Source organism: Amblyomma maculatum, chromosome 1 (assembly GCF_055883805.1).
Source record: "Amblyomma maculatum isolate TAMU_Amacu chromosome 1, ASM5588380v1, whole genome shotgun sequence".
Taxonomy (NCBI): Eukaryota; Metazoa; Arthropoda; class Arachnida; order Ixodida; family Ixodidae; genus Amblyomma; species Amblyomma maculatum.
In genome coordinates this window covers 105941498-105969470 of record NC_139344.1, presented here as the reverse complement: position 1 = coordinate 105969470, position 27973 = coordinate 105941498, and the positions used below count along the sequence as shown (strand labels likewise).

The 27973-nt window shown below is 43.1% G+C and overlaps 2 protein-coding genes across 4 annotated transcripts in view; one reads left to right on the top strand and one right to left on the bottom strand.

The window, feature by feature from the left end:
• LOC146203435 (eukaryotic translation initiation factor 3 subunit G-like) overlaps positions 1 to 3017 on the bottom strand; it is a 29635-nt gene extending 26618 nt beyond the window's left edge. The window contains exons 1-4 of the mRNA XM_084588770.1: positions 2892 to 3017; positions 2790 to 2830; positions 2484 to 2587; positions 783 to 842 (exon numbers count right to left, since the gene is read on the bottom strand). Coding sequence (XP_084444896.1) covers positions 783 to 842; positions 2484 to 2587; positions 2790 to 2830; positions 2892 to 2911 — 225 coding nt within the window. The 5' untranslated portion in view covers positions 2912 to 3017. The remainder of the gene's footprint in view (positions 1 to 782; positions 843 to 2483; positions 2588 to 2789; positions 2831 to 2891) is intronic.
• Positions 3018 to 3256: 239 nt separating this feature from the next.
• The window catches only part of Nup214 (nuclear pore complex protein Nup214), a 224563-nt gene continuing 199846 nt past the window's right edge, over positions 3257 to 27973 (top strand). For 2 of the 3 annotated variants that reach the window (XM_084588768.1, XM_084588767.1), the window contains exons 1-9: positions 3257 to 3428; positions 4086 to 4177; positions 4273 to 4399; positions 6151 to 6371; positions 6471 to 6669; positions 16251 to 16379; positions 17380 to 17483; positions 23195 to 23292; positions 24547 to 24616. In XM_084588768.1, the coding sequence (XP_084444894.1) occupies positions 4142 to 4177; positions 4273 to 4399; positions 6151 to 6371; positions 6471 to 6669; positions 16251 to 16379; positions 17380 to 17483; positions 23195 to 23292; positions 24547 to 24616 (984 nt within the window). In that variant the 5' untranslated portion in view covers positions 3257 to 3428; positions 4086 to 4141. The remainder of the gene's footprint in view (positions 3429 to 4085; positions 4178 to 4272; positions 4400 to 6150; positions 6372 to 6470; positions 6670 to 16250; positions 16380 to 17379; positions 17484 to 23194; positions 23293 to 24546; positions 24617 to 27973) is intronic. The other variant, XM_084588769.1, reaches the window with a different exon arrangement.

Here is a 27973-nt window from a genome sequence, read left to right as displayed (position 1 = left end):
AAATTTAAAAAATTATATTAAAATCAAAACAGTGCTGAAAATGGCAATGAGCATTTCGGCAAAGGTTGAGGTGCTGTACACTCCACATACACAGTGTCTAATGAGTGCTTTTGTACGAAGCTTGCAGTAGCAGACTTTGCTAGCTTAAATAATCTGCCAAAGTAGTTTTGCTCAACGCATAGTCCAGCGTAATGACCCTTCAGCCGCAGCAGCAGATGCTTGAAGGTTGTGCATGAGCATAATTCAGTTCCAAGTTTTTAAAATGACATTAATTTATGAATAAGCAACTTAACAGCCACTGCCCAAGTGTGTAGCTTGCATGAAAAACTACAGTGGCTTTGCATGCAACTGCAAATGACCTCACAGAAAACAAAACACACCTTAGAATCAGCAAAATACTGTCCTCGCCCCAATTTCAGAGGCAATTGAATGATAAGCAGAAATGAAGTATTGACAAAGTCACTGCCGACCAAGAGCAGTGTCCGATATCTTATTTCCTTCTTTTCAACGATAAAACTACTCAAATTCCTGTGAACAATATTTTACAATATTGTTTTGAACTGAAGTCAGAATTTGAGCAGCCTTGAATACCCAACCAAATACATGTAGGACACAATGCCTACTGGGAGCGCTATTCTGCTACAAAGCGCTTGCTAGCCTGCCGGCATAAGGCTGAATAAAGGACCAAAATGCATTACTCTTATGCCTGCATAATGACAAAATTTAAGTAAAACCTCTCGGTGCCAAGCACAAAAAGCAGCAACTAATATGATAGCACACACCTTTCTCCGTGCCACAGATTTCGAGACCTGCCTTCTCTCAACCTTGTAGTGCCGCAGTACCTGAAATCAAAACGACAGCGTTTGTTACCGCCCCGTTGCATGTATATAGGGTGCAGATTCGTGCATTGATTTGCACTGACTAAAAGTCACTTGCATGTGAACTGGCTAAAAGCAATAAGTTATGTACAGCACACATACTTCACACTGGACAATATGCAGAGCTACCATTCGGACTGTCGAATAAAAATTAGCTCATAACTTGTTCATATACTATTTGAAAATTTCGTAATATATCCCCTTCAGGAGCTGTGTCCACATATGTGGACGCGACCCAAATTTCCCTATATGCGACCCAAATTTATCTTTCCACGGAGTGCGAATTTCTGCCTTTGAATTTGGCACCCGTAACATTTGGACCCGCCCTGTCGAGTATGTGGCGCCATATCTTGTTGCTATAGCGAAATGTTTTTGTAAACAGCAAGCAAAAGATGGACTTTGCAGTGTTTTACGCCAGGATGAATCAGCAGCTTTAACTTTTGCATGCCTCTTTCTAAACTGATGCCTAATAATACTATTTTTTGCAAGAATCATGATGGAAAATAGCGCGAAAGTACACGAAGGACGGAAGGAAATAAGACACGTACAAGCGCTTGTCCGTGTCTTACTTCCTTCCGTCCTTCGTGTACTTTCGCACTATTTTCCATCATGAATGTTAACCAACTCTCCCAACTTTCGGCATTTCTTGTAAGAAGGTGTCAATAAGGGAATGTAGATGTTACATGCCAGATTTTGTTATCTTATACATTGAAAAAGTGCTTCAGTGGACTTCCAAAGTTTCGCGTCCACAAATGTGGACACGGTGTCTTAATGCCGAAATTGTTTCGTGCAGAGCAGTACGTAATACGTTTATTTGCATGCAGGTGTCATAGTCTTGAAAGCACAAGGTATTCTGAGAGGAAAACATTTATTCATGCTTAATAATTAGTTACAAACTGCTGAAATGTTTTCATATGTAGCAGCTTTGAGGCACCATGCCCACATATGTGGACGTGAACAAAATATAAATATTTTTGCATAATATTTTATATTTGAATTCTGCATGGCCCACTGATCATGCCTGGTGAAAAAAAAATTTTTTCCTGTTACAAAAATTTAATTGCCGCCTGAAGGGGATATATTTCGTAACAATATACTTGATATTCATTTGGAGGTTTATGTTTTTTTTTCTTTTTTTAACGCATGAGGAGCGCAGGGTTGCCTTCAATGGTCCGTGAAATTCTAATTGTCACTCAGGAAACACCCAAAGCCCCATGATCACTACGCAAGTATTTTATATATTTATGCCTCAGTTACTGCGGCGCGAGCATATCTGGAGATGCAATACTTGCGCATGCGAAAGTCACAAATTCTACCGGAAAGGTGACACCTTGCCAGCAACTGCTTGTCTGCGTGCTGCTAGGAAAGATCGCACCTTAACGCCATTGTTTACACTGCGGAGTCGGAACAAAAACGCGGCTGAGTTCGCCACCCGAGTAGCAAAGTCACAAATTCTACCGGAAAGGTGACACCTTGCCAGCAACTGCTTGTCTGCGTGCTGCTAGGAAAGATCGCACCTTAACGCCATTGTTTACACTGCGAAGTCGGAACAAAAACGCGGCTGAGTTCGCCACCCAAGTAGCCAATCTGAGCGCATCGGCATACCTTCACCTTCCTCCCTTCCTCGTCTTCACGAAACTCGGTAGTGACCTTTTCTTCCCCATCGGCGATGTCGACTTGAACAGGCGGTAGGGCTGGAAGCGGGGCATCTGCGCAGAAGCAGCAGCTGTGCCACTCTTGTACGCATTACAACTAACGAAATCGCTTCGCATGTGAACTGAATGTGTCCCTGTATTTGCAACTGGAAAGTCAGCATGCAATATCTAGGCGTGAAGCAAATTTGACGCTTTTTGATCACGCGTAAAAACCGGCAAAATGAAAGCACTAAGCCTAATGGATCTGGCATCTTACCTTCGCCCTGCTCGACCCGATCGGCCCAGCTAGGCTGATTCCTGGAAAAGAACATGGGTATAGTAAACGTGGTAGTAAATGCGGCAGTATAATTACACTCACGCGCTGTCTGCAACGGGCATGGCAATCGCTGCTAACGCATGCAACGGACGGAAACTACACGCGCAACACGAAAGGAGCTGGTAATTGCGAGTCTCGCTTGGCGTGGCTTGGCTCAAGTAGAAGACATTTACAAGTCATTTGATGATGATAGCCTTAACAAGAGCTGATAGGTTGCTTCTTAGTCATGTATTAGAATAGTCATAATAACACGCAGAGTACATTACTAAATGCTATGCAATTTTAAATTATTTTTTTTGCAATTATTACAAGTTTTGTATGTATTTAACATACATACACAGCAAGTACACAGTTTTTTAAGCCAGTCGTAGCAGTCGTAGTTCGAGCCATGGCATGCCGCAGCGCCAAGACAGCGCCACTATCATTTCCTCCATGATTTAACGCACACGAACTGCATGAATCCCTCGCGCATTTAAGCGCGGTTATGGCGGCATAGTGCGGGATCTGCAATGCTCAGCGTTCAGAGTCTTGACTTTTATTATTGTCGGCAGTTCCGCTACAGTGTACTCCGTGGTTAGAGTACGTATTACTTCATTTGCTTTATTTACTAATTGCTTGAGGTGTAGCAACTTGTGTCAAGTTGTGTATCAAACAATAATCTGCTACCTATTCATATCGACCAGTCAATTTCCTTTCGAGCTTGGTGACCACAAATTCATGCTCTCCTCTACTTGCTTTGCGGTTTAATCACTGTTCGCGACTTTATTGTTCCTCTACTTTAATTACCTCATAATCATTTAAAGCAGTTGTGCTCTGTTCCGAAGTCTGAGCAATTTGAGCAGTGATCGTTTCTGCTCTGAATAATTTGGTTTCGCCTTGCCAGTTGATAGCTTTCCTGTTAACCTTGGAGACTGCACCGTGGAGGCGGTGGCTACAGGCTGTCCTAAGTTCGAGCTTGCATCAGCCTGTCTCGCTACGAAGTATGGAAGATGCGCATTACGAGATCCCCGTTGTCGAATAGCTTTTAAAGCCGTGTTTATTGCTTCAGGACACTGGTAGGTGATGGTTATATGAATGAAAAAAAGAAAAGTTGAATAGCATAGAGCGCAGCACTTTTCGGTTGGCGATCAATTTTCTACCCTGGGAGGCGGATGTCGACTTGAGTTGTTGCTGAAGTTGTTTGTATGTATATATGTGAAGGTGCTTCAAACTTGTACTTCTTTCCCATTTTTGCAGGATTCGTGAAAGCGCCGAAATTTTCCAGTTTGCTCGTCAGGTCAGCTGCGCGGAAAATGGCGTGTGATTTGGCGTCTATGAGGGCCAACCCGGTGCGTGCTTATGCACGTAATCCCATTTGTTTTCCTTGGAAAGTGATAGTTTCACACACTGACAGTCATACGTTTGCTTATCTTGCTCTCGGCAGGATTTCCTCTTTCATCCGGTTCGCACCGTGAATGTCACATCTGGCAGTGAGTCAGTCAGCACTGATTGCGTAAACCTGGTTGCAGCGTCTTCTAGGTTTGGATTGATCTTCGCGGGCTTTGATCAAGGTAAGTGGAAACAATTAAGAGCAGTAATGTTTAGCCTCTAGGTTGTCAAGGTTTTTTTATTCACATGACATTCATCTACAGTCGGAAATCAATCGCTACAATCTGGCTGCATTTTGTGCTCTGCTATGCATGCGTCTTTTTAGCTATTGTGCTTGAAAGAGCGGGCACACTCTTGGCCCATACATTATCTGCTAAATCAATAGCTGATACAGCTGTTCACTGCACTGCAAGCAGGTAAAAGTGCAAGGATTGTAAACAGGCAAGCATGCTGCTTAAAACGCTGTTTTTTCAAGGATGTGCACGCCATGCGATGTATGCATAGCTGTTGTCATCACTATTAGGGGTAACAATCTTGTCAAGCTACTGCAAAAGATAGCTTATTGTGGCTTCTTCCTCTTTATGCACAAAGGAAGTAAATGAGTTTGTATAAAAATGCAAGTCAACACAATGTAATTTCTCATCATCTAATTACTAAATTGTGTTCTGTGCACCACAAAAGGACACCGATTTTGTAATTGAGCATGAGTAGCTGGTAAGCAGCAGCAGTTCCCAGGTGAACACCTGTCAAAGGGTAGCTTGCCGTCTGACGAGGACAAATAGGACGTGACACTTTGAACTGTCCCAGTGGCAAAGCGCTTTTTGCCATCAATGCAGGAGATGGTGCGTGACAGTCATAGCATGGGCATGCCTCCACTTTCTGAACAGTTATAGCCTCCAACAACACATGCCATTAGGTTCCGATGACTGTCCATAGCTACATTCACTGCTGCTAAAAAGTGTATGACATCATTATCTAGCTGGCAAATGTGGGAACTGTTGGCTTTCTTGCCATTTTAGAATTCTTGTTTCTTGCTTTACCTCTTGCAGCAGTATCACTGCTAACCTCAAAAACTTTGTAGTAAAAGAAAAATTCATCCTTGTCCGGGGAATTTTTCTTTAAGTATGAAGTTTTTGAAAAAGCTGTATAGCTTTCTGTTGTAGCTGTATGGCTGCGCTTGGGTGGATGTTAAGGAGGAATTGCTCTCTTACTGCAAATCCACTCCGCCTTGGGGGATTCCCCTAAATATTCGATCAACAGTGCCATATTGTTAACAGCATACTCTAGTTAGTGCCAGGAGGCAGTCTATGAGCCATAGCAATGCCTGAAAGGCAGCATTTACCAAATCAGAAATTTCATTCAGAGATGCTTTTTCTTACTTTGGCTCGAAGTATTTTTTTTTTCCACTTATTTACACATTTTCTTTTTTAAGTATTATAATTTTTTTTGTGTGCTGCAGTCTTTTCATAGCTTATTGTCCGTCATGTTGACTTCTTCTGCACTGATGATAGAATGCCACCAGGCTAATTTCCTGGTAGGAGGGTAGAGCACACTTAAATTAAAGAGCACACAGTGAAGGTAAAGGGTAAAGCCTCAGATATAAACAAATAGCATCTGTGAGAAAATGCATTTTGAATTTGTTTAGCAAACAGAAGGATCAATACATACATACTCCGTGGATCAATACATACATACATACTGGTCAATACATACTCCAGATCTATTGATCTCACATTGAAATGGAAATGTTTATTGTATGCACTTCAACGCGTTCTAAAGCGAACTCTTTCGTGGATTTGGCCCCAGCTTCTGGCAGTATTCACGAAATAAATAGTATCCTCTTCTTGCTGGATGCATTGAAAGCATTGCACATTCAGAATTGCTTGCTCTTTTTTTTTTTTTATGTGCTTCCATCGTTTTCATCTGTTTGCAGGTGTGAAAATCTGTACTCTGGAAGATATCCAAAACTGTGATGCAGAAGAGGGGCCCAGCAGCAAGGCACCAGCAGAGAACTGCCCCTTTCGCTTGCTCCCAACAACAGCACCTGTGCTGTTGGTTGCACTTAATGCAGATGACACAACATTGGCTGTTGGATTGATACGAGATGGTGTTCCTGTAGCTGACATGTATGATGTACGTGGCTTTGGAGGCCAGGTAAAGTAATTGACAGCAGTTTAGAACAACATTTTTTCGGAATTTCACTTGAGCATCAATACTTATAATTTTGACATGCTTTTTGTTTTTTCACTGCAGACACTGGAAACACGGCCCATTGCAACTGTACGGCTCAGCACCCAGCCAGGTGTTACCCTGCAAGACTTTGCATGGAACCCAGTGGGGTGCGACATGTTTGCTGTCTGCCTTAGCAATGGCTCAGTGTCAATTTATGAGCTTTCAGGGGAAGCTCTGAAAATTGTCAGCACACTCCCTGCTTCTGCCGGAGGCACAGCCTGTGAGTATTTCTGTCTTGCTCTGACCCATTTTCACACTCTGTTGGTAGTCTCTTTGTCATGGTCCAGATTTATGGTCTCTTATTTGTTTGAATTGTTCCTTTAGTACACTAACCCATGGATGTGTACAGCAGAGTAAAACTTCCAGTTGCACCAAGTGTCTCTCATGTTCTCTATCATGGCTGGCAAATGTTAACGCAATGAAGAATGACTGCGAAGATTGTCGGCAAAGTTCGTTGAGCACATAATGGCCGCAATATCATTGGGTAGGTTGTTCCAGTCTGCAATGGTGCGGGAAAAAAATTAAGCTGCAAAAGTAACAGTATGGGCACATGGTCGAGAAACCTGAAAAGGATGACGAATTCGATGGGATTGTAGTCTGGCCTAGATATAGCACAATTGTTGGGATAATACTACCAATCCAATACATATACACCCTGCCGTAGTAGCTTAGTGGTTAGGATGCTTGACAACTGAGCCGGGGGACCGGGTTCTACCCTGGCAGCAGCGACCACATTTCGGTGCAGACTAATCTCGAGGTGCCCATGTACAGTAGAATCCCTTTATAGTAAAGTCATTGGGACCGGCAAAAATCTTACTATACTAAGGTCTCAGTTGTTGGTGATAACATGGTCCTGAAGATGCCATTTGGTAACTAAATGGCTACCTACTAGCATGTTTTGTTGCTTAAGGAAAAAAAAAAACACTCACAAATACCTTCCATCTCTTTCTTATTGTCTCTTCGTCCCATTTTTTTAGCTATAAGATTCTTTGTTTCCATCTTGTGGAAGTACTTCTTAAGCATGGAGGCAACGTGGCTATGAATACAACTGAGTTTGATTTCATGTGAAAACCAAAGCATTGCATGAACACAGCGTCATCTTCTGTTTTGTCTGTAAGAACGCAATAGATGAGAAATGCGCGCCACAGTCAAGTGCTGCAAGACCGCACATGACGCGCCTCCATTTTTTGCACTGCTGCCTTGTGCTGCACAGTGTTGTGAATGTTCGGTTGTTTCTTCCCTTCCCTAAACCTCGCTGCACTTTTACTCTCCTTCACTTTCTGAACGGATCGCGCTGCCTTCTTTACATGCATGTTGACAGCTTTACTTTTTTCTTTTCGTGTGCGCTTCATGCTTTCCCTCACGGCTCTAAGGCCTACATAAAGTTGGCTTCTCCCGAATGCTACTAAGCAAAATGGTAAAGCCATCAAATATCACCTCGCGATTTTAGGTAGCCCGCTTGCGGCGATATCATTTCGTGGGAAGTCGTCGCCGCGGCCAGACGCACTTTAAGCAGATTTTTATCAAATATGTCTTTACTATAAAGGGGGGAAAATATACAGTCGTCTATGGAAGGTGAACTGGGACTTCAGGTTCACTTTATTATATCTGAGTTTTACTATATTCGTGTTTACTATAGCGGAGTTCTACTGTACTGTGCAGTATCAGCGCACATTAAAGGAGGGACACTGCAGCACATTTTGCGAAAATTGGGCTTTCAGTAGAAACCAACAGTTTTTCATGCTGTGAACTCGAATATCAGATTGAAATTAGGCAAAAGAAAGCAGAAATACGCAGCCCGCGCGACGGGGCTCACTGCGGGTCACGCTGCTGCTTGTGATTGGCCAAGACATCGGGTGACGACATTTGGAGGACTGGGGAAGCTACCGATGCGGCTCTTTCGCTGCGCTGTGTGCTGATCGCAGCTCTCTGTGGCTTTGTGAATGTCATTATGGCATGCCGTTTCCACACGAATGACCATCGGGATTATCACCACATCTACCCGTACCAGATACGCCCACAAACGATGCAGCCCTTCCGTTGTGGGGAGCGTAGGTTGGAATGAAAACTTGCTTTGGTTAGAGTAAGGCATTTTGAAAAGTAGCATGTGTCGTTATTAGCAGAAACTACATGGCCCTCAGCGAAACCTCGGCGCGTATATTCCTGTAAAGGAAGGGCAGCGAACATTGCCCTAGCCGACTACCTCCATCTCAATTAGCCTCTTGCCCCACACGAAAGGTCATTGTTGTGAAAAATGAGCCCAAGGCTTGTTGCACTAAATCCTGCTTTGAGTGCCAGTCGCCGTAGCTTGGGGAAACGAAGAATTGTATAGAAAGGGTGAATCAGTACACAGCTGCCACCAGACAAATGAACAATAAGTGAAGCACAGTTGCCGAGCTCTGCAGTGCATGCAAAGAATTGACAGGGCCATTGTAGACAAAGTCAAAGCAGTGCAGAATGCTGCTTGAGTCGTACGAGATTTAGCAGACCTAGAGAACCTTTCCTTTTTTATCGTACTCTCACAATACACATTTAGTGAATTGACGGCTGACGTATGTTGAAAGCCAAGCTGCAGCTCCTCCGCACCCATACCTTCAAGGGAAAACCATGTTCCGAAATGTGTTTTCACAAGAGCCTTGTCATTTTCATTTCCAACCTAATTTGCATCCTTAAACAAGACAGGACTATGTAAAATGACGAGGCAGCAACGGGGGCAAAATCGCAAAGCCATGCATGAACAACTTCGATGATTGCTTGCTTGGACACATCAAAGGAGACCTCGCTCTGTGCGCTCCTTACCTGAATGCGCCCATACCCCGCCTGAGCGGTACACTCCTTATCTTCTAATAATGCTCCCATAAGGGTTCCATGAACCTACCAGGCACGTGATGTGCTGGAAAGGATCCCACAAAGCCTTCACAACCTAGCTGCGACACAGCAGTGGGCTTTTCTTAATTATCTGCTAGTTCGCAGCAGCACGCACTGATGAATTGCTCATGTCTAGCACAGAAGCCGTTGCGCGAAGCTTTTGCGCAAAAAAAAAAAAAAAAGACTCGAATTCATTCATGCGTTGATGCTGTCTGCCTGTCCCATCGCGAGTTTCCACTCCATCAACGAATCGCAGTCAACGCTAGACGCAACGGTTCACATACAGATGAGACCTGAATAGTCAGAAAGTAATGGAACTACGAAGTTCAAGCCTTACCTCCCTTTTCTTCCTTTATTAACCATGGTTCTAGGAAATGACTGTCCCGACGCTTTTGTGCAAGGAAATAGAAGGAACTGCGTCATGGTTCAGCCATGCCTTTTTGTCAAAGCCCTATAGAAATCGCATTAGGAACAAACTGCATGTAGTCACAGTCACAAAAATGCTTCGAGTAGAATGTTTCCTTTGCTCGGCTTGAATTTATCTCTTCTCAGCAACGCCGCATTGCGCCGCGAGCTTTTAACACAATGGAAGATTACATTGTCGCGTCCACAGCTGTTAGTGCATCCAAACACGTGTTGTATCAGGTGCAACGCACGCAAGACGAGGAACAGCGCACACTGAAAGCCCCCTCCGTTGGCTCTGAATGTCTCTGGCTCCTCACGGTGACGTCATGACGGATGGAGAAGCGAGGTTTCTCTCTCCGCTTTCCTCCTCTGTAGCAGTAGTGCTGGGCGCGGGAAATTTGAATTGCGCGCTTTCATTTGGCGATTGCGTAGGTGTTTTATGCATAATTGAAAAAATAATTTCACAGGCATGATCAAAAAATAACCTAATTCAAAAATCTATACTATTGGCACATTTGAAAACCGCTGCAGTGTCCTTTTAAGAAACTCCAGATGGTCAAAATTGTCCAGAGCCCTTGACCTTTCCATTGGCTTTAGGCCATAGTGGAGTTATTCTGTGATGCTTAATTCCGTCAGCTGTTATTTAGTTTGTGAAGTGAGAACTGCAATATGGCTTGTCTGTTGTCTGTCTTGATTTTCACTGGCACACCATGAGTGGCGAATATTTCCAGCATTTGATGTTACTCTGGTTGTGTGGCAATGGAAGTGTAGCAAATAGGAAATCTGGAATAATCATCTACGATTGCCAAAAAGTATTTTCTACCGGGAAGGGGCCTGGAAACTTGTCTGGTGTTGATGGGAGATTAGTCTTATTTAATGTTGGTGGTGCTTCCGCTGAGTCAATGTTTAAGGATGTACGGCATTTCCTTATCAGAACTTCTATTATTTTGTCGAGTCCCGGAAGCCAATTCTCTTCTCCGATGAGCTGTTTTGTTTTCGTGATACCCAAATGTCCTTTGTGCGCAGTTTCTATAGCTTGGGCATGAAGTCATTATGGGAGAATTAATCGGGTTCCTCCTTAGGTGACATTGTTATCGGTTACTGTCAATCCTTGACTAATCTGGGTAAAAGGCTTCGGAGCAGGTGTTTGCCACATTTTGTCTCATGCCTTCTTCAGCTGATGCATCAGGGTGTCATTCTCTTAGGTGTTTTTCACTTCAGTTATTGTCGTGGCTTTGGGTACAGCTGGCATGCTGACAAAGAGTGCATACTCTTGAGTGGCTTGACCGTTCTATAGTTTTTGGGCTAGTATCTTTGGCATCTCTTACAAATAGTCAGCTGGGTTGTTTTTTTCTTCATATATGCTTCACTTTCTAGTTGTACTGTTGGAGTCTTAGGTTAAGGCACTCTAATTTGGCAAGTAGTTTTCCACTCAGGTTCTGGAGGGTAGAGATGAGTAGTTTGTTGTCTTTCTCATTTGTCTTGTCTGTCTCAACAGCATTGTGCCTATTCCTTCTGATCCTTTGTCTGTGATGGGGCGGGTTTCTTTTGTTATCATAGCAGTCGAGTGATTGGCTGGCAGCGAATTCTTTCTTGGTTATCCAACGCCTATTACTCTTTTATGGTCGGTTGAAATGTGTTCATTTCTCGGGTAAGCACTTGAAGTGGTTTGACGGTCTGAGCCAACTGTGGGATGAATTGGTCACGGTAGTTCACTGTCCCCAACAAGCTTCGAACTTCTGAGAAAACCTTTGGACGAGTCATGAGCTGGACTGCCTGCACTTTCTCTGGATCTGTTGCAATTCCTGACTTGTAGAATGTATGTCCAGAGAACTTTTCTCTAGTCATCGCGATTATGCATATCTTTATGTTCAAGGGTTCAAGGTCAGTCCGACCTCTTGAATGCTTTTAGCATGAAGTGGAGCCAGTGATCAGGCTTTTTGAGAGAATGTCTCAACACTAAAATGTCATCACTTCTGTTGATGATTCCCTCTTCATTAGGAACTTGTCAGATGGCATCTTGGAAAATTTCTGTTGCTGCCTCTACTTTAAAAATGTGGCTTCTCAGTCTGCAGTGCATGCCAAATATGGTCATCTGTTGTGGTGTCTCAACAAGCTCTAGCTGGTGATAGCCCTCACTCAGGTGCAACTTCGAGAAATACTTGGCGTCATTTTTAGGATACCGGTGAGTAGTATTCCATCGTCGCCATGACATCTTTCTTGTCTGATGGCAACGTTTGGCTCCCGCATGTCCACGTACATCCCATCCGCACTTTAGGTTAAATTGTTTTGGGATGACTACACCGCAGGGGCTGCACTTACTGCATATGGTACAAGCGGGATGCTTGTTTCTTGTAAGGGCACTCTCAAGAGGTCCCTCGAAGCCTTTTATCCAATAATGTCGACTCTGGCTCCGGAGTCTGCACAGAATTCCATCCTGACTGTTGAGTGCGGTTACCATGATGGGAATCTTCGACTTCTTGCCCTTTGCGCAACAGTCCTCTTTCAGTAGGTCTGCTGTCTCTACTTTAGTCCATTTCTTGGACTGTTCGCGCTTGTCTCTCTGCACGACCTGCAAAGCTGACCAAAGGGATTTTTCATGCTGCAGTTGTGGCAGGTGGATCCCCATGCTGGATAGCGTATCTTTTTTTTCCAGCTTGTTGCCACTGTCCGCAGCATGAGCAGGCCTTGTTTTGTGTTTTTTTTTTTTTTTTTTTTGCTGGTGGCTGTGCTGCTACTTCTTTGGGACTACCTTGTTTACTGTCACTGATGTGTGTTCCTCCATATCAGCAAGTTTGTCTTTTGGCATTCTCTAGCAGGCTGTGGCTCTCGCTTAGGAAATGGTCCAGCAGGATCTCCTGCTATGAAAGGGTAATTTTTTCTTAGCATCAATGAAGTGGGGCTTTCTATAATTTAGGACAGCATTTTATTGTCCAGTTTGCCAGTTCTTTATTTATTTTCTATTTCATTTATGCATGATCCTGCTTATTTATTCTTGCACTATCCTTTAGGATTACAATAGGAGGATATAGTACAAAGCAAGATACAATAATACATGTTGCAAATATCACATTGCCTCTTGACATTACATGCCTGTACACAATTTTTAACTAAAATCTCAGTATACTCAGGACAGCCATTGACCATACACACTGCTTTAAAAGAAACAATTGAAGAAAGGGGACACCAAGGGAAATCAAGCCCTAAGGGTTCGATGCCAAAAAGAAAGCATCGTTGGATAAAATAGAAGTCACAGAAACTGGCAAATTACATATTTGTCTTCCACTGTTTTCAGAAAGAAAGAATACTTAATGAATTAGTCTACATTAAAATGATTTAACATTAGTTGGGTGGTCTCTTCATTGTGATACATAGGTTGTGGTTTGAAGGTAGTTTACTTTTGTGATGCCAGTGCGATCATGAAATATATTACGCAATAACTTAAGACTGAGACATTTTCTTCTATTGCTCAGCTCTCTCCATCCCAAGCTTTGCTTAGCACGAGTTATGCTTAAAAAAAGTTTTGTTCTAAATGTTGTCGTGTCAGTATCCGATGCAGTGTATGCGGGCTTCTAAATGGAGTGAACATTTGAGAAGTAAAGCCCTTCTTTCAGAGAATGGGGAACGATTTTGAAATTGTGATAAAGGAACTGAAGTATTTTTGCACTTTTCGATACTGTGTAGTCAACGTGTTTGTTCCAAGATAAATTTATTGTAAGGATGATACTCGGGTATTTGAACTCATGCAGTTTTTTTAACACGCTGTCAAAGGTGTTAACAAAGATGTCCCGCTTCTATATCTGGCACCAATCGATAATTGAATCACCATCTGTTTGTAGAATCCTGAAAAATCACTGTTTCGTAACATTTTGTACAACACACAATAGTCCACAAAAAGACACACTCTTTCAATAATATCATTCAAGTAAAGTAAAAACAACAAGGGACAGAGCCTTGAAGGAACCTGGATGCGACATGCAGCTGCCAGCTGTTGTAGGCATATGTGAAACTGATACTCCTCCTGCTTCGCTTGGCCCCATAGCAGTGGTTCAGTGGTTAAGGCGCTCGACTACTGAGCACAAGGATGCGGGATCGAAGTCGGCGTTTGGTGCACTGCTTATTGTTCGGGGAAGCCAGCTCAGCTGACGAAAGGCTTTCGGCTGTTCTTGCGTGGCCTGCTTTGTCGTTGAAGGTGACGCAGATATCAACTGTGTCATAATTGAGATATTATTGCATTTAGAGCTTATTAGGGACAGAATTAAACTTCTCTTATTATCGGTGGTGGCTTTTTCCAAAGCACCATACACTGCATGTGAGCCTCAACTCCAACAGCACTTGTGTGACGCAAGCTCAGACACTTTGATCTGGTCCACAGAGCGGTGCATCAGGGCTTGCCTAGTGTACTTCCCTTCTCGATGCCTGATGCGAGGCTCTGCTCGGTGCGCGGTGCACGCGGGTGCACCCCTAAGGTCTGCACACTCACGAGCGGTTTGCTGCCAGGATTCTGCTAGGCTGTACATTGCCGCAGGAAGTGTACCGCTAGGGGGGTGCATCATAATGAACCTTCTGGATTAGAAAGCTCATCTAGTTGCACATTTTATGTATCGAAATATTGATATATTGAACTATCATTATATCAATCTGCTTCATGATCTCCTTCAAATTCAATATGTCCGGTCTTGACTGTATCAAAAAGCAGCTAAGTTGTGTTTGATGTGCACACAGCTACCGTGGGGAAGGCAAACTTAGACATATTGAGGGCAACTGCATCCATTTATTATGTAAGGAAAAAACATTGGCAGTGGCTTAGCTCAGCTATGCTGGATATACGTGGCATAAAGCGCGTAAAACACCCGCGGCAGTGCGCTCTGGGAAAATTCAGTTTTCCAGGCCTCTCTCGCTGTCGCTCTGGGAAAGCATCTTGACAATACATCGCGCGTCCCTTTTCGAACACAACCTGCATTTCATTGAATGCATTTAAAGTTCACTGGCATTCTATAATTCGTCTACAGGAAAGAAAAGGTGTAGTATCCGTCACAAGTGAGATCCCGCTATCATTCTCGCTGTAGACGAGGGGAATTATGAAGAGCGTTTCACGATCCTAGGTGTGGCACAGGGGTAATGTGCTGGGCTGAGGATCCAAGGAATGGAGGTTCGATTCCCCGGTGGAAAACAAGGTTTATTGATTTATTTGTTTTAGTATCGATTCAATGGTGATTGGGCATAAGACTTTGGTTGGTCACTTCAAATTTGGCGGCTCTCGCTCATGCGCATAGTGGGCGGCCAAGACTCACGCGAAACTTGGTTCTGATCCGCGTAGTGTAGCTTTCGCCTTGAGCTTCGCCTTTAAGAGTATAACACAACTTAGTTATTAGCTCTTGTCTGCGAATCCTTGTTGGTGTGCAAGCACTTTGCTGCTCACTTAATCACTAATCCCTTACAATGTCCCGCTATTATCTCGCAATTCTCCCTTGCATCCAGTCTTAAGCTACCAGATGATGTGAAAGACTGCTTTTCTGTGCCAAACGAGACTATTGGCTGCTCCAAAAGCTGCTCCAAAGGGACTTCTACCAATCACATTATTTTAAGAGGCGTAGTATCTAACCCTCAATACAGACTGCACAACCTCTGAAGCTGCAATGCAAAGGAGATGCCAGCTATATACACTTGGAGGATGGTGAATCATTTGACCACCGCTTCTATGTACACAGTACTGGCAGTGCTTGCTGTGCAGTATCAGCAAGGATGGAAAGCTGGTGTTGGATCATTTTGCAGCATCATCACCATGTTTGTTTCAGTGGTTACATGCAATATTGTAGGATATCTCCCTTTTGTATCTACCCAGACAGAAAGGAGCAGTTCTGTGGCATCATGGGGCTCCATCAAGTTATTGTGTATTGTTTCATGAATGCACATGCTACTAGCAGCGACACGAGGCAAAAACCTTCTTGCAGATTAGTATTGTCTCGCTGTTCTCTCATAGTTCATGCACATAGCAAAGCACTGATAAAGTGTTCACTAAACAATTGGTGTGAGCAATTTTGTTTAGTTTAAATATGGCATCCACATGGATAGAAGTTAATGGCAATCAATGTCACTTCACACATTAAGAACAAAAATTTGGTTAATTGAAAAAAAAAAGTTTGTTTTACCTGTCGAAGTTCCAGATTCATTTCCTTGAAAATTTGCATAACTTCAGCAGAGAGTACATAAATGCAGCTGGAAATAAGGAGATTTTGATTATAGCTGTTTTAATATTTAGAGTGAGTTATAAATATACTCACCTGCACATCCCTTTTATGCTTCGTAGTTGTGACACAGTGTAAGAAGCTACGAAGCAAAATACGGAACTCAGAAATTATTACTTCCTGCATCCATGTAATGCTCTTGTTTCCTGAAAAAGAACATATATTTTTACTAGGCAATCAACCTCGTTAATTACATATTGGGCATTGAAAGGAAGGAATATTTGCAAGGCACATTATCTATTACTCAAGTGTTGCACTGCTTGTTTACGTCTTTGCCCAGTGTGCTGGAGCCCCAAAGGCAAGCAATTGGCGGTGGGCAAGAAGGATGGCAGCCTGAGTCAGTACAAGCCCAACATGCAAGAGGCCAAAAGCCTTGGCCCGCCTACACAGTTCGAGAACCCTGTCTCCGGTTCGTTATTTCTTTTGTCTGCTTGCATCCCAAAGTTGCTGATGCTTGCTTTTCCATATATGCATCCTCTTATCATGCTGAGCGAGTGAAGATGCAGCTGAAAAGAGGAGGAGAAGAAGCATGTAGACAGGCACCAACTGTCTACTTTATTGTATGCCTGTCAAACTGCCAAATTTATACAAAGCAGCATGCCCTATGAGAAAAAATTGACAAAGGTCTTAAATGTGGTGTCACTACTTGAGCCTGCACGTATTTTGAGCACTAACATGAAGCAGTAATAAGTGCCGAACCACTGCAAATATTAAACTGCTGAATGAAAAAAAGAAAGCTAAACATGAGAAAAAGTAAAACCAAGTGAACAAAACAAGGCAAGGATGATGTATGAAACAACAGGCACTAAAACTGATGCAATCTAAAAACCTTTGATACTTATCAGACACTCCTGGTTGGGAAGTGAATGAAAAAATACAGTAATTTTGTCTTGCAAAACAGTATTATAAGCAACTTTTCCAATGCCAGAGGGCATGTATCTTTAGTAGGCGAAACATTTGAAACGAAATGTCGACGCTGTTCCCATACGGCGAAATTGTGGAGGACAAAAATATGCCACCATAAATTTGTGGCAGAAACTATCAAGGGGCTAATGACTAGAAAACATCCTTGAGGGCTCCAAAGGGTTCTGGGATTTTAATCTCAAAATCAGCGGACATGTGGTATTAATGAGTTTGGTACTGTCCTTTTCAAATGTTCATAGGGCCTTGCAGTGTGGCTCTTAATTGCTAGTCCTTCCAAACTTTGGAAGTGTACTAGACTTGCACTACATGGCCCAGCCGCAAACTTGGTCGGCTAGGAACTTCTCAAAAGGATGCTATGTTACTAGCTAGTTTACTGCACTTTTCACAGACCTGATGATGCAGTGCTTCATATTGAAAAGGTATGCGTGTGATGCTTGCTTATTTTTCTCAGTGTTGGTTTTTTTTTTTTTTTTTTCAATTTGCAGTTCTAAGTGTGTGTTGGTTGGCTCCAACTGCCTTTGCTGTTGTGTACACTCCGGCAACCATCACATCAGATTCCCAGGCAAACCTTGTGATTATTGCATTCTCGGTGAGTATTTCCATGCAAATTGTGCAGTACAGATTATTTATTCATACATATTTTTTCTTTCAAGGAAGCCATTATGGTACATAACTTGAGGGGTAGGTGTCAAAATGGTGGAATACATGTTGAGATAGTCATCATTGTAGTCTTTACAGGAATATGTTGCTGGTATGGTGGTGTGGGCAGAAAGCTTATTCCAGTATTTATTCTAAAAAGACTACTGGAATGTCATTAATGGTGGGAGTATGCTGGTAATAAAGGTTCTTGGGTTGATCATGGTGGGAGAACTAATGTGCCAACCAGCTGTGGTTGCCATCTTTCAGAGGTACTGAATGAATTTGTTGTAAGGATAGGGCCATTACATTTTATAGTGTCACGTAAGGGTGAGAAGTTGAAGTGTTAATTTTAGGGTGATGAACATGGTGGTGATATTTGCATGACTATTCTTCAGTGCGATACCATTAGAGTTTTTGTCACATCAAGATCTCACTGCCATGATATGAGATTCCCTAATTGGTTGAGACTGTGATAAAGTCTTGTTAGGGTCACGTGACCACAAAGGACCAAACACAAAACACCATCCTCAGGAGGTAAATTCAGAAATGGCCCTTTGACCCATCTTACCTGAAACATCATTGAGCGATTTGCTGATGAGTGCAGCAACTAAACTGATGCAAACACGCAAAGAAAATACACCCGAAAACTTTCATGCTATCCCATTTCTTCTTAAAAAGTATAAAGTGGCCTCATAAGTTGTTTTTCTTTTTTTTTTTTTCTTTTCATTTTGTTTTGTTAAAGTGAGAATGTTTTGTGGGTGTTATTGTATAGGTTATTGGCAGCCATCCTTTGCTTGTGATGACAAGAAGTAAGCTTCGATTACATTGAAACCTTGGTGATATGAACTTTTCTATAACTCGCCACCAATGCACATGCACCGGGTGTATTTTGAAATCCTGATGTGCCAAGAAAGTGTCCAAGTTTGATGATGACTCGTCGTATAACCAAGCACATGGCCCATCCAAATGCTAGCATCCTCGCACGTTACACTCCATACTCTTAATAGTGAATGCATTAAGATACCAGACAGTGCAGAAACTGAACCTTTTTAGGTAGTTCCTCGAAAGCATTGAGAAAACAGGCAGCAGTTTGATGAAATTTTATTCTGTGGTGACACATTAGCTTCTGTGCATTGCAGGCACTTTGGCAAGCTGAACTAGGCATTATTAGTTTAGAAAGCACTGTAGGCTGCTAACTTTCTGATGTAGCAAATTTTAAAATTATGCAAAATAAGTACGAAGAATCTGCATATTGGCAACCTTGAACAATGCTTCAGAATCTACCTTGTGTTATACAGTACAGCTCCACTGTCACATTTTTCACGGGGCCTCAGGAAAAAGACATAACAGGTGTGGAATGTAGTAGCCAGGCGGTGCATGCAGGGGTGGAAGTGCTGTGCCAATTGTGCTAAGCTGCGCCAAAACGGCCGTTAACGCCATAATTGACCATAGCGAGTATGCAACGCCAAATTTAGCCAATTTATTATCATCAGTAAAGCAACATTCGACGCTCGCTATACAAAAGCACGCAGCCACATTCACGACAGTTGGTTCACTCGAGTTGCTTGTCATACAGCTGTTATTGCTGCGACTTTCACGAAAGGCAGGGGGCACGTGTCTTTCTGAACTTAAATTAATAGCAGTTGATCGATTTCATTGCTGTTTGCAGTAGCTGTCATTTGTCTGTTTTTCTTTCATGAACTCGAGCAAAAATCTTTGGAATCATTGCAGGCCTAAATAATTCTGCTAAATGGGATACAGAATAAATTAGCATGCATTTTTTGGACTAAAGTAAACTCTTCATGTTTCGACCCTTGTTAGTTCAGAGGTTCGGATAATTTGAACTCTGAGCGTGGTCCCGGCCGATGCTCATTTAAAGGGGACTGTTGGTTCGGTGGTGCGGATAATTTTAACTGTGAGTGTGGTCCCAGTCAATGTCCATTTAAAGAGGACACATGTGCGAAAAACAAGTGCGATTAGCCGTGGCACGGCAGTTGATTGCAGCTGTTCGCCAGCGCCGGTAGGATAGATGTCAACAACTGGCAGCGCTGGCATGTGGTGACACGTTGAGGTACGACACTTTTCGCCAGCGATCACTGAAACAGGTCTCCGCGAACCTGAATTGCATGTGCCCACGCACATTGTGTGCACTGTGGTAGGTACCACGACGATCGGAAGTTCGCCATTTTCGAAATAAAGCTCAATTGCATAGTTTTGGATTCGCTTATACTTCATGCATCCCAGGGCTGCCATTGGGTGCACGCATCGGAAGCTGCTCAGGGCGTCACAGTTTTTATTTTTGTTTCAAGATAGTGTCGCGCTGTTCTAACCTATACGCATATGACCCCACACGTGCGTCCACATTTTGCTTCCGGCTGGTCACGTGCAGCTTCACCGCACAGTGCGTCACCGTGCGACTGTACAGTGAAGCATCCTCAAAACATGAAGAGGCCGTTTTGTGAAGGCATCGATACAACTTAGTAGAACTGCGAAACGGTGGGGAGGCTTTTACAATGTTGAAGCAATCTAAACCTTCCCGACAGTGTTTGTACGCAAAGCAAAGTGTGAGATGAAACCTGGAATAACTTTTGTTGTTACTTGGGTTTCATCTCAAATGCTGACAGCTGTCATGCAGATAAAATTACTGTAATGCAAACAGTTCTTGGCCTTTTTTGGTTTTGTTTTTTATTCCATTTGATAATTCAAACTTTAGGCTAATTTGAACATTTTTTCTGCTCTCTTGGAGGCCAAGCTATATAGAACTTACTTTAGGTGTGAGGAGAAAATGCTCTTACTAGCATTTGAGGCCTTCAGCCTGTTCAAAGTGCTCCAAAATAGCCTATACATTGCTTCAAACGTGCTCTGAAATCAGGCTTTTGCTGCTCCAAAGCTGCTCCAAGATAAGACTTTTGCTGCTCCCGTGCATGCTCCGAAAGGCTAGTCTGCTTCCACTGCTGTGCATGTGAAAAATATGTGTATCGTTATCTACCTTTATTTTTTTCTGCTAGTAAGAGCACCATTTGCAATGTCCTAAACTTGGGGGCACCTTTTTGTGGCAATGTGGCCAGAACTAGGCAGGAAAGGTAAGACGACGAGCTTTTGTCCCTGTGTCATGGAGAGGGATTGTTCTTTGTTTTGGGTAGGGGTGTGGAGAGGTGAAAAGGTGGGGGGGAGCAAGTCCATCTTCTTCCCTTTCCTTCCTGCTTTGGCCACATTGCCATAAAAAATTATAGTCGTTTAAAAATGATAATGGTTAGCTTAGGTAAACTGCGTAAGACATGCGAAAGCACAAAGTCAGACGCAGTCAAAGGTCACAACTAAACGTCAGTCATGGCCAAGGTCAAACATTATATTCGGTCAGGATGATCAATGATTAGGCACGGTAAGTCATTGGGTACTCATGATATATCGTAGTATGTTTTGGTTTAACTTTGAATCTTGCTGTTGCTATGCTGTGCTTCAAGATCTTTTCAAGGATAAGGAACACAAACCTGAGTAGTGATTTTGCACCAACATAAAGCCCCACTTTAAACAAGCCATATGAACATGCCTGCATGGCATAGGAGTATTGTACCTGACTCGGCATCCAAGAGACCTGGAAGGTTGATTCCGATCCCATTCTCCCACTTCAAATGAACAAGCAGAGTTGGCAACTCATCCCAACTTTGTGATATTATGTGGTCTCATTACATCACGCTACCCATTGGCGAATCAGTGCATGACCCTTTCACCTGCTGTTACCACCTGCTAGAGCTATGCCCATGATTTTCAAGGACAAAAAGCACGCAAACCTGAGTTTGGGTTTGGTGTCTCGTGGAGCAGCGCTTTTGCACTAAAAGTTGTTCCTGAGTAATGGCTCTCCATCTGCCCGAGAAGCTATTAATGGAAGAGAGACAGCAGCGAAGAGGGGGGTGCGTGGTGTGGATGAAGTTTGGGCACACGTGTGCACTTCTGTGCCGCTTTCATGGCACCAGCCTTAATCTCTCACAAACCTTATTTCTCAAAATGCGGATGACAGAAACATGCCTTGAAGCTAACCCGCGCAACTTGATCATGTGCAAGTCTGCCTTGGGGTATTTGCTGTGGCATAGCTTCGTTCTTGTGCCTTCGGTCGTTCATAGAGCGGCGATAGAACTGAGCTGACTGCTGCAAAGAGATTCATGCTGCCCGTAAATGTGTTTGGCGTCGGCGTGTATACAGGGCACTAGAAGCTGTCAAACACTGTACCGGAGGAGAGCTGAAGGAGTCGTTTCTTTGTAAGCCCAGGGATCAAAAGTTGCAAAATTGAAAAAACAAAAAACAAACAAACCTGCTTTTTTGGTGAAACGTGCCAGCTTTGCACCGCATCCCTAGTCATCTGCATGCAAGTGCTGCACTGATTTCTCGTGCAGCAATCAAGCTTGTGTAAGGCTGCACTTATTCACTAGGTGAGAAAACTGGTTATAGCATTATGGAGGCAAACTCCAACCTGGATTCCATATTCCTTTTTCTAAAGATGGCATTTTTACATATGCTGAAAGCAGATAAAGCAATACATTGAAGACCTGTGCACTTTCCTGTATAGTAAACCAATATAACAAATTTGTTTATAAAATTCATACTGCTTTTTTCAGTAGCGTATGCACTTTTAAGCAATTTGAGTTGAATTCTGTTTGCAAAGACCACCTGCAATTCTGAAATTAACAAGTCGGCCAATGTTTGCTATTTATTTTTTCATTTCTTTTCACTGATCCTGTGTTCTATATTTGATTAAATTTTCGAAGGCATTTTTCTCTATATTCTTGTTTGATTTGTATTCGAACATTTCAACATTCGCACACCCCTAGTCACTGGGCTGTGCAGACATGCATGTGTTGCACAGTTGATAGTGTCTGGTGCATCGAAAAAGGGACAAAGGTGGGCAGCTCGAAGTGCTACATTTCTGACACTGTTATGTTCTTGGTCAGGTGTGTCTTTGGGTCTGCCTTGTGACAAAGGGTTAAAGCTTTGTGCTGCGGTATTTGATATAGTCTCACCACACGTAGGTCAATCAGGAAAAGAAAGTGTGCTTTCAGGTACAGGTGCGAACATAAGTAAACAGAGCATGTTTTTCTATTCAAATTAAAATCGCGCCTTCTGCACCGGAGATAAGAAAACAATATTTGTCCAAGTGAAAGGACGCTGGGGTCTACTGCCGGTTCGCGCATACCATGACTGCCAGTTTCAATTATGCAATGCGTGAAAAATTTCAAGAGGAAATTGCGATCTCCGTTTACATTTGTCCGCGTCTGTGCATGCACTTCAGCGCAGAATGTAGGAGGTGTGGAAGCCCAGGCTGGCATCTAAAGGCATTAGCGGCTATACCGGAAAAGTGAGCTAGAGTTAAAAAGTCATGAGCCAAGTGTAGTCAGACGTGTGGACATGCATAACCATTGTGGTGTTTTCTTTTGTCGAAGTTTGGCATGCTGTACCCAAATCTAGTTAGTAGCCATCTGGTTGTAGGTGTACTGAGTGCTCACACTCTGGTAAAATTCTTTTGGAAAATTTAGGACCCACCAAAACTCTGCAAAATCAGTGGTTTTTGAAATAAACTGATCACAGTTTGCTGACAGATTTACTCAATTTGTCTTATTCTTTTTTTTCATTCCAGTTAATCACAAAATGCTCTTGTGTTATTTGCAGAAAACATGTCCCATTACCTATACCAATTTTGGGGAACCGTGCTTGAAAACTGGAGAGCACCCAAAGGAGCGCTTCTGGCTCTATCATCAACCAGATTGGTGAGCACCGGCTTGTTGGAAGTTTGTCAGCAGTGTGCTTGTAAATTGGAGTTGGACTTTTCAGTTTAAATCACAAAAATAATAACCATGAAACTACACGGAATTAAATTCTTGAAATTTGATTGTAAACAAAAAAAGGTCAATGTTCTGGATATGAATATAATGAGGGCCACAATTATCTGATTTTGGATGGAAAAAATATCCAGGAATGTGTGGTGCATGCAGCTTTGGTGCCCTCGAGGGTGGGCAGAAGCAATCCTGTGTGCTTGCTTGCATGCGTGTGCAGACCATGTGTGCGTGCACACTCTTGCGATAACTGGCAACAGGGTCTACAAGCTGGTGCCGGTCTGATGACTAGTAGCAGAGGGAAAGTGTGCTGCCCACTTCCCTCAGCCATCCCCAATAGGACCAGCCTTGCTTGCAGAGTGAGGGAGGTCTGTGTAATGGCAGTGGTTTCCCAAGAAATTGACTGGCACCCATTGCTGTTCATAGGAGCAGCAACAATTAAAGAACCACTGAACGAGGAGGGCCTTAATGAAAATAGAATGCTTTTAGGAGACACAATAAAGGCAGGGACACAACAGAAAAGAAAGCCCACGGATGCCATGCCGACAGGCCTCAACCTAAGCAAGACGTGGTTGTACCGTAATTGTGCATAGATATAAATTCTGTATTCGGAAAGTTTCGTTGCAACCAAGTTGAATGAGAATGAAAGAGAACAACCTGCCATTTAACTGTGATTGTATGAAAGCGGAGGTGTGATGAGATTGTGTTGCCATGGGATTAAATGGTAGCCTAATTGTGCATTGGTAGAAACAGCCTGATAGGACAGTCAAAATATAAAAAAATAAACTTAATTTGCTTTTGTTTCTGATGGTTCCATCATTTCCACTGGGCTTCTAGACAGCAGTGTCAGTTTTTTTTTTCTTTGTCACTTGCCGTGGTTGTATGTATGAACATATGTGCAGTTATTACTGCTAAGTAAGTGCTGCTGAGCCTGAAAAAAATGGTCAAATTATACTTGACTGCACAGCAATGCTCTAACACCGAATGCTGGTATTTCATCTGTACACAAATATTCACTGAGAATACCAAAAAGTGCATTCAGAAATAAGGACTGAAAAAAAAGGCAACTGAATCTTTGGGGGAAAGAAAAAAAAAGAGAAATCTAAGCCTTACCTGTAAGCTAATCTAGAACACATTGAGTATTGTGACCAGAGTTCAATCATAGGGGCTCATCCTTTTTCCTTCCAGGGGCATCGTGGTGTGCATGTCTAGGAACTCTATTGAATCTGCGGTGCTTGGATGCAAGTCGGCAGATAAGGTAGGAAGTATAACGGCATCACTGATATTTGAGCTGAATCTTATGCCTTCTTGTGTTTCGCATCTCGGGAAGCTTATCCCAGTTTTCTCAACAAAATGCTCATGTTCCACACAGGCTTGTTTTCAAATTGAATGTTCCTTATGTCGTTCCTCACTAGTGCGTAGTGAGGTGCGTTTTGCAGGATAGACATGTGAGTGCCCAAGTTCAAAGTTTGTGCATTCAGGTGAGTGATCGGGAGGCTCAGTAGGTGCTCTAGTTGCTCGTTGGTTGCGAATCACAACTCAGTTAGCCCCAGCTTTTCATTACTACCAGTGTAACATAACAGACTGTGCTTGAATCGTAATCATGGCAACAATTTTTTCTTTATGCAGCAGCAGCTGAGGTGCAGGTGTCTGAAATAGGAAAAGGCCTTGTTGATCCATGTGAGCCATGATATGTCGCATACTGGACTGAGTACTGGACTGATGGAAAAGTGTAGTAAGGTTTGGAGCAGTAGGTGCTGGCTCAGTGCAAGCCCCTTGAGAGGTACTAAGGCCTCCGTACACCTTTGCGTGGTGTTGAAGTTTGCATTAGAAAATTGGTTTGCAGTTTCCTTTGTTCACTAGACTTTGCAAAAAAGCCGCATAACATCCTGCAGCAAAACGTGCCACATGCAAGTCGATGAACCACTTGCCAAAAATATCTCTCGTCATTCATGCCTTCGTGTTGCTTATGTACGTCACTGGCATAGAGAGCATCTTGGCGTAGATGTGTGGTTTCTTGGTTTTGCCAATGACTAACAAGTCTCATTTTTCCAAACCATCCATATTGGCGCAAGTCAGCACTGCGATCAGTTTGTTTTTTTATTTTTCTTTTATTTCCTCTTATGAATTTGTCCATCTTCTCCGTAAAAGTCTTCAATGGCAGCAGTTGGAAAAACAGTCCCATTTTATCTATGTTGTTGATGTTCTTTGTTGTGACACACTAGAATCCAGCTGCGCTGCTCTTGACTGTCCACTACTCGAGCGAGATCCGTTATCAGTGGATGCCACCTCCCTGACTATGTTTTACACACGATGCTATGCCTCTCCTCTAACACCTGGAGTGGCCAGTTTGCTGGTTGGAAGTCATGACTGAGAGCAACGCCCAAGTCCTTGGCCTTCACCAGCATGATGGGTTCATTGAGCGGGATTTTCTTTGATCGCACATCCACGAACCACTTTTGAAGTGTAGCTTCTATGTCAGTGTATGGGCATATCAGGTCCTCTTTCGATCTCCGCTGCAAACGTCCACCATGCTACCATTCTTGATTATCGTCGAAAGGGTGGACTGTGAGATTTTATACTTCCGTGTGAGTCGCTCTTTTTCATGTTTGGGTGCACTTCACCTAGAATGGCACACTTCGTCTTCAGAGACTCCTTTCTCTTGCCCATTGAGGTGCTGGGGCTTGCTACACCTAACATAGCCAAGAAATTGAGGATCAACAAGGTGCAGTCAGAAATAGTTCCGAGAAAAGAGCGTAGGCTCGTTGTCTAAAAATTTTCCAGGCGAAATCAGGAAGTCTGGAGATATCAAAGGTAAGGAGTAGAACAAGGCAGAAAAGCATGATGGCATCAGTTTAAGGCATACAAGGAAGCGCATACAAAGATTCATGAAAGCAGAGGAAAGGCGCAAGGCTTTGAAGCCCCACAACACTCCCACGATTTGTCTCTGCACCAAGAACTGAAAGCATGCAAGGAAGGAAATTCAAGAGCCAAAATTGGCCAGGTCGACCACACTCTTATGTCACCAAAAAATCTTTTTTACTTCCTTTTATTTCTCCACAGCTGACTTGATACTGTTCAAGGACAGCACCACGGAATGGCTCCGCATTAGGCGGGGAGTCAAACTGTGCAAGAAGCGACCTTTTGCTTTGTGGGAGTGCAGATGATGCTGCGCATGCAGCCGTCGGATTGTTGTGCTTTGTCGTTATTTTAGCACAACAATTTGCCTTAAAGGCATAGAAATGTTTCGATTGTGAATTTTCTTTGGCGTGAAATCTGTGCACTATATCTGCTGGCACACTTGTAATTTACTTTTTTTATACCAGACTCAAAATGGTATTGAAAATACAAAAATTGGGGTGGAAAATTAAAATTCCTTCATTATAACCACAATTTCTCTATTAGTGGCTTCACTGTAACCAGGCTGGACGACTATGGGGTTAACCACCCAGTGGGCTTCTACGAGCTAGGCTCGTCAAAAGCCGATTATCATTTCTTGCTGCAGACTAGTCCGGCTGCTCTTGTGTTTTGTGGCACTGTGTGTCTGGTTTGTAATGAGCACAGCTCTCCCAACGCAAATCTTTACACAGCTTACCGACGTTTCGTCAGCCATGTTGTGCCAGCTTGTGGAGAAGGTCCTTCACCCACACAATTACTTGGCGCATCGGCAGCTCAGCAGCGAAGCATAGGGGCTGGCGTAGGAGCGTTGGTGTTTGAGCATGGAAACTGTGGCAAGAGGAAGGGAGGCACAAAGACACTGAAGTTTTAGTTTTGTCTGCACATAACTTGGCTTCTTTTACAAGACGCATTAAAAGAATTTTCCCTGGCGGATACTTTTGAAGTAGACCCCAGGAATACTGCAACTTTATTGAATATGTTTCAAAGGTGCAGCTCTTCACTCCTCGACAGTGTTGTTGCAGCAGCTCACGGGGGTGATCGAATATTTTCAGTCATGTTTCATCTTTGATCGCTGCTAAAATGCAGGCATGCATTAAGTGCCTATATGTAGTTGGCTGCCATGTTCAGGACGCATACCTTTTTGCTGGGCTAGTAGGTGGCCCATTCTGACACGAAAAAAGTAGTTGCTTCGTTTTACCTTTGGGCAACTTCATTTACACTGCCTTTTTTGTGCCATATCCTGGAAGCTCGCAAAGCTTATACCAACAGACTAACAAGGCCAAGTCGCATTTCATCCTACGGGTTTGAGGTGCCCTCTCAGCCAACCATAGCAAACAAGTGCACCAGACTTTTTTTTTTTTTTTTTGCATTTACACAGAAGACGAGAAAACTAGTTCAGATTTGTGCATTTTTCACATTGAAATACAGTAGAACCTCTCTATAGTAAACCTGGATATAGTAAAACCTCTGATATAGGCAAGTGAAACTGAAGTCCCAGTTCATCTTCCATAGACAACTGTACATTTTTCCCCCTTTATAGTAAAGTCATTTTTGGTAAAAATCTGTTATAGTAAAGTGCTCCTGGCCTCCCCGACAACTCCCACGATATGACATCGCCGCCCGCGCACTACCTAGAATCGTGAGGCAAAGATTTTTGTGTTTGAAAAAAAAAAAGTAACACCGAGAGTTCTTTTAAGTGGCTTTGCCACCAGGCTTA